Source organism: Lathyrus oleraceus, chromosome 1 (assembly GCF_024323335.1).
Source record: "Lathyrus oleraceus cultivar Zhongwan6 chromosome 1, CAAS_Psat_ZW6_1.0, whole genome shotgun sequence".
In the NCBI taxonomy this organism is placed as follows: Eukaryota; Viridiplantae; Streptophyta; class Magnoliopsida; order Fabales; family Fabaceae; genus Lathyrus; species Lathyrus oleraceus.
In genome coordinates, this window is record NC_066579.1 from 589,711 (window position 1) to 603,703 (window position 13,993).

A 13,993-nucleotide genomic window follows, 5' to 3' on the forward strand; every position below is an offset into this window, starting at 1 on the left:
GGAATGGGTGTTTCTGAAATTGAGGCCTCATAGGCAGCAGTCTGTAGTCAAAAGGATTAATCAAAAACTTGCAGCTCGTTTTTATGGTCCTTTCCAAATTATAGCGAAGATAGGTGCAGTGGCCTACAAATTGCAGTTGCCTGACCAGTCTAAAATTCACCCGGTCTTCCATGTGTCTTTACTTAAAAAGGCAATTGGGGATTACCAAGTGCAAGGGGAGTTGCCTAAGGAGTTGGAGGTCGTACTAGATGATGAGATATATCCTATGCAGGTGTTGGGCAGTAGGGTGACAGTTCAAGGGGGCGTTTCCACTCCTCAAAGTTTAATTCAGTGGAAGAACAGACCTGCCGAGGATGTAACATGGGAGGATGATGCTGTACTCAGGGGGCAGTTTCCGGATTTTAACCTTGAGGACAAGGTTAATTTGGAAGGAGGGAGTATTGATGGAGAGAAGGAGACACAGTTGGGCCTGGACTCTAACATCAGGCCCAAGATATGGAGAGTGTATGAGAGGAGGCGTGGGAAAGCAAGAGAGAGAAAAGAAGAGGAAAACGCGTGTGCATGGGATGCATGAGGAGTGAGGTCAGCTGAGTATATTAAGACAGTTAGAGGAGAGAGAATAGGTAGGCAAGTATTCTGTTATCATGGATTCACTCTTGTGAATTGAGGCCGTGTGGCTATAGGGAATTGATAGTCTGTTATCAATTTACGTTTCCGATTATTGCTATCTACCATTACTATTTCTTGCTGCTTGTAATTGTTACTCATCTTATAAACAATTACCTTTGCTCCTTTGTTCTTAATTTTCTATTTACTGTTTCATTAATCCCACCAATTTCTAAGTATGTGATAAAGATGCTGAAAAAAGAGATTTTTGAAAGTTACCTCCCATCTGGATTGTTAGGAGATGTTAAAAATATGCATTTGGGCTTCTCTTGTTCAACAACCTCGATTATGTGTTCGACATTCAAGCTGAAGTCTGGCTTCCTTGGAACTACAGTATGAATAATTACGAAAAATATGAAATTGATGACAGAACCAAAGACAGCTAAGAGGAGATTTGGAACAACGATAAAAAGTTGAAAATGTTATTCTTACCTTTGATGACGAGTGCTCCGTTAACTGCGGCATCAAATTCATACATTGTGAAAGTTGGAGGGCAGTCGACGATCTTGTCACCAGGATCAAGCACACAACTGAAAATGAGAATGAGTTGTCATAGCTAGCTATGCAAAAAATTAACAAAAAGAGACGGAAAAAATTGAAGCCTGTGAAAACACAAAATGAAATGCTACTAACCGCATGATCAAATCAATAAGCTCGTCGGCACCACATCCTACAAGAATATACTCAGATTCAAGGCCTGAATCTTGAGCGAGAGCTTCACGCAACCGACGGCTCTCTGGATCTGGATAGACATATGGGAATCGTATTGACCCTAGGGCTTCCATTACCTGTCAAACCTCCAATAGTCAACTCGAGAGACGGTAAAGTTAAACATAACCAAGAGAAGAGTTTAAAAACATAAATAAATTGGAAGATGAAAGAGCAATGAAAAACAGAGAAAATATAGTTAGACACACAAATTTGACATCAATTTCAATAACAAATTAGATGGTTAACGAAGTACAAATATGTGGAAACGCATTTCAGTGGACTGTTAATGAATATATGAAGGTGTCAGATATCAACTGAACACAATAACAATAATTTTCAAGTGTATATTTGAACACAAACAAATCATGGTTAATAAATATCATGTACATTTGAACATAATTACATTTAAAATTGCAACTAATTGTGTTCTGTGGATGGTTAATGAGTAGCAACACCTTGTTATATTCTTTTACATTTACTAAACATGATTAACCACGTATCTGAACTATGTTAACGATCTAATTTGTTACTGAAATTCGATGTAAAATGTGTGTCAAAATAACACAACTCAAAAACAATGAGCTTTTCAATTTTAACATTATACTACTAGTTAATAATAGTTCACTAGTGAGAGGAAAATAGCAACAACAAAAAAGCTCACCTCTGGAGGAGGGCCGTAAGGATTCTCATTAGCATCTAACTTGACAATATCCTCCGGCTTCCGTCCAAGACGAGAAGATAAAACCTGAAACATAAACTCTCTTCTTCTTTTGTTACTAAACTACATTACACCTACACACACTAACATAGACATGAATACCAGACACACACAGACGCATTGAAGTAGCTATCAATCAGCTACTTCCACTCTGACACAGACACGGATACCACACTCACACTAACGCATTGAAGTAGCTATCAAACTACTACTTCAACTTCAACTCTGACACAGACACGGATACCAAACTCACGCTAACGCATTGAAGCTATCAAACTTCTATTTCAACTCTGACACAAACACAGATACCAGACTCACACTAAAGCATTGAAGTAGCTATCAAACTTCTACTTCAACTCTGACACAGACTCGGATACCAGACTCACACTAAAGCATTGAAGTAGCTATCAAACTACTACTTCAACTTCAACACACAGACACAGATACCAGAAGCGATGTATTGACACCAATAGTAATTTAAGATATTAAACCAATTGAATGTAAACATATCTTGTAGTGTGGTGTCAGTCCAACCCCAGACACCTACAAGCTAGTCTGAAAAGTGTGGGTGCTACAAAACGGAATTGAGTTTGAGGAGACAAACCTCAAAAGGCAAAATGGGTTGATAAGGAGCCAATTTCCTAAGATGTTGTCTGATAAAGGAGTCACCAGTAACCTGAAGCGGACCACTGTTGACTTGTTCAACAGGAATGGTTGAAGCCATGGTCAGAAATTTCCTTCGATTCACTTGATGCTGCAAATTGGAGCAGAAAATGGATGAATTTTGAAAATGAATCACACCCATTAAGACCTGAATAACAATGGAACAACAAGAGAAAGTGAATCAAAATGTTTCAGACAACATGAATTTCCCAGAAACAGAAGAGAAGGAGGTACGAGGGCTGTGTTATGTCGTGTCCTGTTTGGTAGCCGCCGCCGCCGTAGGAAAAATGGAAAGATTTTAAATTAAAAAAAAAACTTTAATATAAATAACTAACAAATTCGAAAATACAGAGAGATCAGATACTCACGGGGATGTTAAAATTAAAAGCACTTTTTTGTTGAAAAATGTTATGATTTTTGTAAAGAATGTTTTGTTTGATAGATGAAGATATTTTGGTCAATTTATTTCTTTTGCAAAATTTAAGTTTAATGTAAGTAAAATAATTGGCTTCATTTTAGAGATATAGAATATCTTAGAAACTCAAACTCTAAAATAGCACAATAAAGATATACTACTTAACAAATTAAATAAATGAATTTTTTTTTTAATTAGGATGTGTTTGTATTATTGATTAAAATTATAATTTTGAGAATATTTCTTTTTAAGAAATTATTGTTAGGAAATTAATTTCTAAATATATTTGTCAAATGAATAAAATTTTCAAAAATATTTTTATTTTATTCAAAATTTGAAACTTTAAAATTGAAAAACAAATATGATGTAAAAATAAAAATTATGGTTGATTATGTTGTATTTATATGAAAAGTTATGTTTGTCAAATGAATAAAAGAATTTAAAATATCTTTAAGATTTATTTTATTTAAATATTGAAATTTTAAAGTTAGAAAATAAATATATTGTAAAATGAGAATGTATGGTGGATTATTTGATTTTTTTTTACCTAAATACCTCTATTTTTTAAAAAAGAATCCAAAATAACTCTGTTTTCAAAAAAAATCTCAATCTACCCCACTTTGAAGAGGAGGCGTCAGATGAATTGACGTCTGCTCTTAAATTTAGAGAGGAGATGCCAATTAGATTGGCTAGTGCTCCTTGTGTTGTCAATCCAATTGGCGCCTATGTGTTAAGCTTTAAAGGAAGCGTCAATTGGTCTGGCACCTGTGTGTGTTTTGTAATTTTTTTTGAAAAATATTGTACATGATAGATAAAGTCGAAATCAGACCAATTCATATTAATATTAATATCCGTTTACAAAAAAAAAACTAATGTCGATGATCGGGATCACCTAACCGACCTCCGGCCCCACATCCTCTAACTACCCGAACTTATGGCCCTAACCCACGTTGATGATTCACCCCGGATGTTTGAGTATTTGAGGACCCAGAAACATCACCACCAACTACAGGAGATTGCCTCAGATAGTCAGACAAATCAGTGTAGTCTTGTGTATGCATAGAAGGGGTACCGCCATAGCTGAGTTCATGACTCATGCCAGAGTAGTTGGGTTGTGTTTGAGTTGTTGGAGGGTGACCGGGACGATTGAATGGAGACATTGGTGTGAATGATGCGTCGAAGAAAGATTGAAATGATTGGTGTGGTGTTTGGTAGACATATGGTTGTTGAAGGTTTTGGTTTTGAGATGTTTGGGCTTCTTGGCTATGGCAGGAGGAGGGACGGTTGATGTTAAATGATCGTTGAGTGTTTTGGCTAAGGTAGTTATGGTAGGGTGATGTGTTGGGTGCATAGCGATGTTGGGTCTCTTGATGATGATCTAGTTGTTGGTGGTGGTACGGGATATGTTCTTGGTATTGTGGTTGGGTGTATGGTATGTTAGGATTGTATGTTTATGTGTTTGTGGATCAAAAAGTTTGATGGATAGGGGGTTGTGAGTAGTCGGTCTGACAATGTTGTTGGGGGTTATATGTTGAGCCTTCTGATGTGTAAGTTTCCTGGCGTGGGTCGTATAGGTACATATCCTCGGCGATGAACTCAAATCTAATTAATATGTACCAAGTCATATAATTACGACTTGGTTTTTCTTCAGTTGACATCACAACGTCTGTTAAGACATGGTCTTGGCGGTGCTTCTATTTGCGACACTCAGATCTAACAAAGTTTTGCCATGGGTTAAAGTTCCATTGGTCGTTAACTTTGCGTAGATGTCATTCTCCTAGGTTTGTCGGGGGATCTGGGATGTGTTGAAGCATACCGAACTGCAATTTAACACGATCACTATTATGCGTCTCCACAGTGGTGAATCTTATGATCGGTGTGCACGTAGTCCAAACAGCTGCGTCTTGTTCGTTGATTTCATGGTCATGATCCAAATCTAGATATGGTCGCCAAATGAACTGAAATGTGAACATATATTACATTATAAATTTGGTAGAATAAATTAATAAATTATTACGAAATAATTAGGTTAATGGCCATACATCTGTCGGTCGAAGATGATCCAAGAGATTGCGATATTGGGTAATACAGTGTCTAGGACATCTGTTATAACTCATACCACGTGTCGATCATCTGCACCATAAAAGTAAAGATATTATTTAGAGATAATAATCGGTAAAGTAAATAAATATAGTCCATTTTTAAGAGCTTACTTTTGTGCATACGGGAATGTGAATGGGTTGTTATTGACGGGAGTTATGGACGGTAGTCTGGACCAACCCCATGCTTGGAGCAAAATAGCACATCTAGAAAATGGAGATGTGTCTTTGTGTGCATTTTTACACAAAGAGATATAAAGATAAGCCAAACAAGCGGACCCCTAATTGTAACTTCTTTTCTATCTACATGTCTTAGTAAAGGTAAATACATAACATGCATACTAGAACGACTACCTTCGGGAAATAAAAATGAACCAATTAAAAGCATAATCTAACACCTAGTTTTTATTATTCGAGCATCTTCGGTAGAATTCTAATATAACCGTAAGTTGTTATAATATGCCTTAAGGAGTGAAAGGAGTATACCTTAACCTCTCAAGTTATCATCTAACAAATCAGCATCCAAGAGGTCCATGCAAATTGAATTCGCAGAATTGGTTTTACCATTTACCTCCTTACCTTCGATAGGCAGTCTCAATAACATGTAGACATCTTCTAACGTCACGGTACATTCACCGGTTAGAAACCAGAATGTGTGTGTCTCGGGACGCCATCTTTCACATAACGCAAGAATAAATTTATTATCCACCGACCAAGATATTATTTTGTTTATATGTCCAAAATCGGCGAGTTCGACATACTGTTGAATCATCGTGTCCATGTGTAAAAATTCGTGGACCCGAGTTCGAAATCTAGAAACAACTTATAAAAGATAAACAACAAATTAAGTATCGTTATTTAAAATTATTCTAGACAAATAATAGAAGAATTAAACGCTTACATAAGTTGTTATGCTTGCAATTGTGCCTCTATGCGATTCATCCATTATGAGGAGAGACATCTTGTTAGAGTAAATATTTGGAATAGTGGTTGTTGCAGATGAAAGAGTTGTTGTTGTTGAGGAAGAAGTGATTGTTGGTGGAAAAAAATGTGAGACTTGCTTTGCTATTCATAAGGTGTGACATGCAAAAGTATGAATGCATGGATAATGGTGTGACATGCCAAATGGTTTGGCGCCCGTCTGCAATTGTCACATGCTAGCGCCAATCAAAGTGGCGCCTCCTATGCTTGCATGCATGCTTCATCTTAACCTAGGTTGGCGCATGCATGGCTCTGCATGCTTAGTTTCGAGGTCTGCATGGAAGACAAGGTAGCGCCAATTGGACTGGCACCCATGTACAAGGGATACAAGATAGCGTCAATTGGACTGACACTAGGGCTTGCATGATTGACATATGAATTCCATCTAGCTTGCATGTTTGACACATCCCTTCCGTCTTGCTTTCATGCTTGACACATCACTTCCCTCTAGCTTGCATGCTTGACACATCACTTACCTATTTAAGTGTCTTACTATCTACATCCAACAATCAACACAAATTCATCTGCACCCAAAAATTACTTTTCATCTACATAAGAAATATTACAATGTCATCTGCACAAGAAATATATTGTCAATGCTCACTGCAATGGTGAGACATATGAGTCTGATTTATACGGGTTTTAGTTTTGAAACACCGATACTATCTGACTTACAATCAAGAGAAATTCAAATTTCTTGCATCTGAAAAAACGAATTGAATCATGCATAGGATCTGGTTTGTGTCACAGATCATGTATCAAAATCCTTTTTTTAGAACAGTCAATGCAAATTTTCCCTCTAAAGGTACGGGACGATGAAGATGTTGAATACATGTTTGTTAGTCATGAACATTCTGATTACAACTCTATTGAGTTATATATTACTCTTCAACCATGTATACCATCTCAGCAATCTCAGATAACTAATCAAGTTAAATTTGATTCAAAAAACTCATATGACGCCGACCCAGAAGTAGAAGCAAAAGTCAACATCGTTGATGAAGAAGAAGAGACTGAGACACAGGTCGATCATATGTTGAACAACAACATTGAAGACGACGATCATCCAGCGTCATTACCTTCAAGTCATGTATATAATCCGCCTTAACATATGACAAACATGGATATGCATGACGATGAAACATCCAATAGTGTTTTTATATAACCTGTATCCATGATCAGAGGGTGACTTAAAAGTGGGAGACATGTTCCGCACTAAAGAAGAATGTGTGCGAGATATCAAAAAATTTCACAGGAATAACTCTGTTGATTTCACTGTGAAACGCACTGATTCGAGAAGGTATGTCATCGAATTTTGTAACATCCTTTGCAAGTTTCGGTTGGCTGCGTCTCACAAAAAGAGAAGCGACTCTTGGGAGATAGCTTCTATAGACCCACCTCACAGTTGCATTACAACCAATATTAAACAAGATCACCGTAAATTAAGCGTTGAATTGATATGTCAAGATATTTTGCCACTTGTTAACAAAGACCCATCAATGAATGTGAGTATAATAATATCTCATATCGTCACAAGATATAATTTTACTTCATCTTAAAAGAAAGCGTGGATTGCAAAGATAAAGGTTGTTGAACAGGTATTCGACAACTGGGACACACTAATGCATTGAAGCTATCAAACTTCTACTTCAACTCTGACATAGACACGGATACCAGACTCACACTAAAGCATTGAAGTAGCTATCAAACTACTACTTCAACTTCAACACACAGACACGGATACCAGACGCGATGTATTGACACCAATAGTAATATAAGATATTAAATCAATTGAATGTAAACATATCTTGTAGTGTGGTGTCGGTCCAACCCCAGACACCTACAAGCTAGTCTGAAAAGTGTGGGTGCTACAAAACGGAATTGAGTTTGAGGAGACAAACCTCAAAAGGCAAAATGGGTTGATAAGGAGCCAATTTCTTAAGATGTTGTCTGATAAAGGAGTCACCAGTAACCTGAAGCGGACCACTGTTGACTTGTTCAACAGGAATGGTTGAAGCCATGGTCAGAAATTTCCTTCGATTCACTTGATGCTGCAAATTGGAGCAGAAAATGGATGAATTTTGAAAATGAATCACACCCATTAAGACCTGAATAACAAATAGAACAACAAGAGAAAGTGAATCAAAATGTTCCAATTAAGAATGGCATTTCAGACAACATGAATTTCCCAGAAACGAAGAGAAAGAGGTACGAGGGTTGTCTCGTGTCGTGTCGTGTAGCCGCCGCCGCCGTAGGAAAAATGGAAAGATTTTAAATTTAAGAAAGAAAAAAAAAACTTTAATATAAATAACTAACAAATTCGAAAAGACAAAGAGATCAGAGACTCACGGGGATGTTAAAATTAAAAGCACTTTTTTGTTGACAAATGTTATGATTTTTATAAAGAATGTTTTGTTTGATAGATGAAGATATTTTGGTCAATTTATTTCTTTTGCAAAATTTAAGTTTTAAGTGAGTTTAATGTAAGTAAAATAATTGGCTTCATTTTAGAGATATAGAATATCTTAGAAACTCAAACTCTAAAATAGCACAATAAAGATATACTACTTAACAAATTAAATAAATGAGATTTTTTTTAATTAGGATGTGTTTGTATTATTGATTAAAATTATAATTTTGAGAATATTTCTTTTTAAGAAATTATTGTTAGGATTTAATTCCTAAATATGTTTGTCAAATGAATAAAATTTTCAAAAATATTTTTATTTTATTCAAAATTTGAAACTTTAAAATTGAAAAGCAAATATGATGTAAAAATAAAATTATGGTTGATTATGTTGTATTTATATGAAAAGTTATGTTTGTCAAATGAATAAAAGAATTTAAAATATTTTTAAGATTTATTTTATTTAAATATTGGAATTTTAAAGTTAGAAAATAAATATATTGTAAAATGAGAATGTATGGTCGATTATTTGATTTTTTTTTACCTAAATACCTCTATTTTTCAAAAAAGAATCCAAAATAACTCTGTTTTCAAAAAAAATCTCAATCTACCCCACTTTGAAGAGGAGGCGTCAGATGAATTGACGTCTGCTCTTAAATTTAGAGAGGAGATGCCAATTAGATTGGCTAGTGCTCCTTGTGTTGCCAATCCAATTGGCGCCTATGTGTTAAGCTTTAAAGGAAGCGTCAATTGGTCTGGCACCTGTGTGTGTTTTGTAATTTTTTTTTTGAAAAATATTGTACATGATAGATAAAGTCGAAATCAGACCAATTCATATTAATATTAATACCCGTTTACAAAAAAAAAACTAATGTCGATGATCGGGATCACCTAACCGACCTCCGGCCCCACATCCTCTAACTACCCGAACTTATGGCCCTAACCCACGTTGATGATTCACCCCGGATGTTTGAGTATTTGAGGAACAGAAACATCACCACCAACTACAGGAGATTGCCTCAGATAGTCAGACAAATCAGTGTAGCCTTGTGTATGCATAGAAGGGGTACCGCCATAGCTGAGTTCATGACTCATGCCAGAGTAGTTGGGTTGTGTTTGAGTTGTTGGAGGGTGACCGGGACGATTGAATGGAGACATTGGTGTGAATGATGCGTTGAGGAAAGGTTGAAATGATTGGTGTGGTGTTTGGTAGACATATGGTTGTTGAAGGTTTTGGTTTTGAGATGTTTGGGCTTCTTGGCTATGGCAGGAGGAGGGACGGTTGATGTTAAATGATCGTTGAGTGTTTTGGCTAAGGTAGTTATGGTAGGGTGATGTGTTGGGTGCATAGCGATGTTGGGTCTCTTGATGATGATCTAGTTGTTGGTGGTGGTACGGAGTATGCTCTTGGTATTGTGGTTGGGTGTATGGTATGTTAGGATTGTATGTTTATGTGTTTGTGGATCAAAAAGTTTGATGGATAGGGGGTTGTGAGTAGTCGGTATGACAATGTTGTTGGGGGTTATATGTTGAGCCTTCTGATGTGTAAGTTTCCTGGCGTGGGTCGTATAGGTACATATCCTCGGCGATGAACTCAAATCTAATTAATATGTACCAAGTCATATAATTACGACTTGGTTTTTCTTCAGTTTACATCACAACGTCTGTTAAGACATGGTCTTGGCGGTGCTTCTATTTGCGACACTCAGATCTAACAAAGCTTTGCCATGGGTTAAAGTTCCATTGGTCGTTAACTTTGCGTAGATGTCATTCTCCTAGGTTTGTCGGGGGATCTGGGATGTGTTGAAGCATACCGAACTGCAATTTAACACGATCACTATTATGCGTCTCCACAGTGGTGAATCTTATGATCGGTGTGCACGTAGTCCAAACAGTTGCGTCTTGTTCGTTGATTTCATGGTCATGATCCAAATTTAGATATGGTCGCCAAATGAACTGAAATGTGAACATATATTACATTATAAATTTGGTAGAATAAATTAATAAATTATTACGAAATAATTAGGTTAATGGCCATACATCTGTCGGTCGAAGATGATCCAAGAGATTGCGATATTGGGTAATACAGTGTCTAGGACATCTGTTATAACTCATACCACGTGTCGATCATCTGCACCATAAAAGTAAAGATATTATTTAGAGATAATAATCGGTAAAGTAAATAAATATAGTCTATTTTTAAGAGCTTACTTTTGTGCATACGGGAATGTGAATGGGTTGTTATTGACGGGAGTTATGGACGGTAGTCTGGACCAACCCCATGCTTGGAGCAAAATAGCACATCTAGAAAATGGAGATGTGTCTTTGTGTGCATTTTTACACAAAGAGATATAAAGATAAGCCAAACAAGCGGACCCCTAATTGTAACTTCTTTTCTATCTACATGTCTTAGTAAAGGTAAATACATAACATGCATACTAGAACGACTACCTTCGGGAAATAAAAATGAACCAATTAAAAGCATAATCTAACACCTAGTTTTTATTATTCGAGCATCTTCGGTAGAATTCTAATATAACCGTTGTCATACCCCAAAATTTGCCCGTTGGTATTACAAAGCATTTCTCAAGACCCTCCGACTTATTCTGCAAGGCACCGACATCAAGTGAACAAAAGCCCAGCTCACAACAGGCCCAATCCAAAAGGGGCCCAAAATAGCTTGCTCGCTAGGCGAGCAATCCCTTCGCCTAGCGAATGCTTCGTCATGGCACTCGCCCAACGAAGCGTCAGATCCAGGAAAAGGCCCAGACCTAGTTTGCTCGCTAGGCGAGCAATTCCTTCGCCTAGCGAAGCTTGCGAAGTTTGAGATTTTTGGACCTCATTTTAAGCCCATTAGGTCAGTACTACCTCTACTATAAATACCTGCTCCTCTGCTACGAAAAAAACAACACACGACGGACGAAGACGGACGGAAACACGCATCCAGAGGGAGAAACACAGAAACCCTGCTGATCCAAAGAATTCAGAAGGCGGAAACCCTGAAGGCCGTTTATTCACTCCGAAGCTACCGCCGTCCAACTCAATCCGGCTCGCCAATTCAAGGTTACAACTTGATTTGCAAACAGGTTAGCCTCACTATTATCGCTTTAGCTTCTTAATTGGCATATGATTATCATTTGGTGTCCTTATTTTGCATGTGGTATCATTTTAGTATCTTAATTTGCATGTGATATCGTTTTATATTTTCAATTGGCATATGGTACCACTTCATGTTCTTAATTTGTGGATTATAATTGAATTCATAAACATCTTGAGGTCTTGCATGAGAATTTACATGTGTTTGCCTATTGTAAAACTGAACCATATAATTGTATGTTGGATGCCATAAGCCATGCTGCAGGTTGAGGTCATAATGTTTTCAAATTTCAAACCCGTGGCCGCTCGCTAGCTCATCGCTAGGCGAGCCCGCAGCGAGCCTTCGCTGAGCCTTCGCTAGGCGAAGCAGAGGCGACCGGGCCAGGGGCTGCTTTGCTTTTTGCTGCCTATTTCATGTTTACCTAATGATGATTCTGCATTATTTGGCCTAAATTCTTGGCTGCTATATTTATCTTATGATGCAATTTCCAATTGTATTTTATGCTTTAATCCGTGTGTTCATGGTAAAGGTTAGCATACTTCCGAAGAAATAGCCAGTTAGGTACTCCGCTTTACGCATGGGAAGCCTTCATGGAGAGGGATTCTAAATTATTTCACTTTAATGTGAAGATTCATATTGAGTGCCTAATTAATTTTACTACATTAATTTTAATGTAATGTTGATTTTAATGTATCGATTTAATGCGGTATCATCATAATTACCTAATGGACTTAAAACATGGACTTTAAATAAATGACATCGGACCTCTCTTTATTACCCCACGATTACAATATTACGGTCATGTCCCGCGAACGTGGGGATACCTTTAGCAAAGACCCTTCGGTAAAATCATCATAGTCCCTCGGATGTTGCCTTCGAAATTACGATTTTGTCCCTCGATGACCCTTCGGTGTAGCCTACGGTTAAATGATGATAGTCCCTTCGAATGCTAAGGTATCCTCACAACTGTTGCCTTCAATGACCTATCGATGACCCTACGATGACCCTTATACATCCCAGGATAAAACTACTTACTTCTCAATAGTAAGGACAGTTTTACCCTCATAAGGATGGGAAATGCCCAGAAAGACCTCGGACAGGTATAACCTTAATTGCTCACTCATAACAAAAAAAAATGCTTTTCACACCCCACACCTTTCAAATATCTTTGGAAAATCACCACTCAGCATACATCCATACTAGGATCATTGCCGAGTTATATTTTTCTAAACTACTTTCAAAAAATCCAACGAGATAACCACTTTGTATACATTCATGCAAGAATCATTACAAAGTTAAATTCTCCTTTTCAAAACATTTTTCACACAGTTCTCAACCATCTTTTTCAAACTAGAAAACATAAATGATTGAGCAATTAAGAGCCCATGGATAACCATGGATACAAAGGGTGCTAATACCTTCCCTTTGTATAAAGTACCTCCCGAACCTAAGAATTTAAAATTAAGGTCTTTCCTGTTCTTTTCCACCTTTCCTTAAGGGATAAAAGAAAAGTCGGTGGCGACTCTTGCTAACCGCGACATTGCGATTACAAATCCAATGAGGTCCAGTTCACCGTATGACAGAACTGGCGACTCTGCTGGGGACACAAAGAGAGGTCCATCTTAAAAAAAAAAAAAAAATCATTTATGTTTTATTATTCCTTCTTTTAAAGGGGGCTTTGAGTGAAAGATCCTACACCCGGATCTAGTGTACCTTAGGTAAGTAGCAATAGATCATCGCGACTATCCGGCGTATACTGGAATGGTCAAAATGATAGCTACGGTTAATGTGACACTTTGGTTGTCCTGATGGTCCTCATGTTATTTGAGAAAAAATTTGGCTTCCGCGTGGTGTCATCAAAGCATTAACCAGACCTTTAGAACCCTAATTGACTCATCCTAGCCATTAGAAAGTAGTGAGATAACTGGCTTCGGTTCCGACTGAGGTTGGTTGATACTCGATACTACACTCTTTGAGATTGGACTTTAGGGAAGCTTCGGTCAACCACTTGGTGTTGCACTGAAGTGGACCTAAAGAAAGGTCGATGATCTGAGATCCTTCTAGAACCCGGTTACTATTCTAAGACAGGTTGAACCAACCAAACTTCAGTGGGGAGGGTACTTACCTATGGAACTCATGCAAGCCTTAAAACCTAGGAATAATTGTTGTGTGACATGCTTGTGCTTGCATAACATCATAACATCATAAACATCATAACATCATCATACTAACCATT

At 37.3% G+C, this 13,993-nt stretch overlaps 1 protein-coding gene across 11 annotated transcripts in view; it reads right to left on the bottom strand.

The window, feature by feature from the left end:
* The window catches only part of LOC127076617 (histidinol-phosphate aminotransferase, chloroplastic), a 46,018-nt gene that overhangs the window by 15,957 nt on the left and 16,068 nt on the right, over positions 1–13,993 (bottom strand). For 2 of the 11 annotated variants that reach the window (XM_051019629.1, XM_051023104.1), the window contains exons 3-6: positions 2,039–2,122; positions 1,300–1,454; positions 1,099–1,196; positions 886–994 (exon numbers count right to left, since the gene is read on the bottom strand). In XM_051019629.1, the coding sequence (XP_050875586.1) occupies positions 886–994; positions 1,099–1,196; positions 1,300–1,454; positions 2,039–2,122 (446 nt within the window). Of the gene's footprint in view, positions 1–885; positions 995–1,098; positions 1,197–1,299; positions 1,455–2,038; positions 2,123–2,699; positions 2,907–2,958; positions 3,086–3,126; positions 3,276–8,154; positions 8,362–8,602; positions 8,714–13,993 lie in introns of those variants that run through there. The other 9 variants (XM_051020118.1, XM_051021060.1, XM_051018752.1 and 6 more) reach the window with 9 other exon arrangements.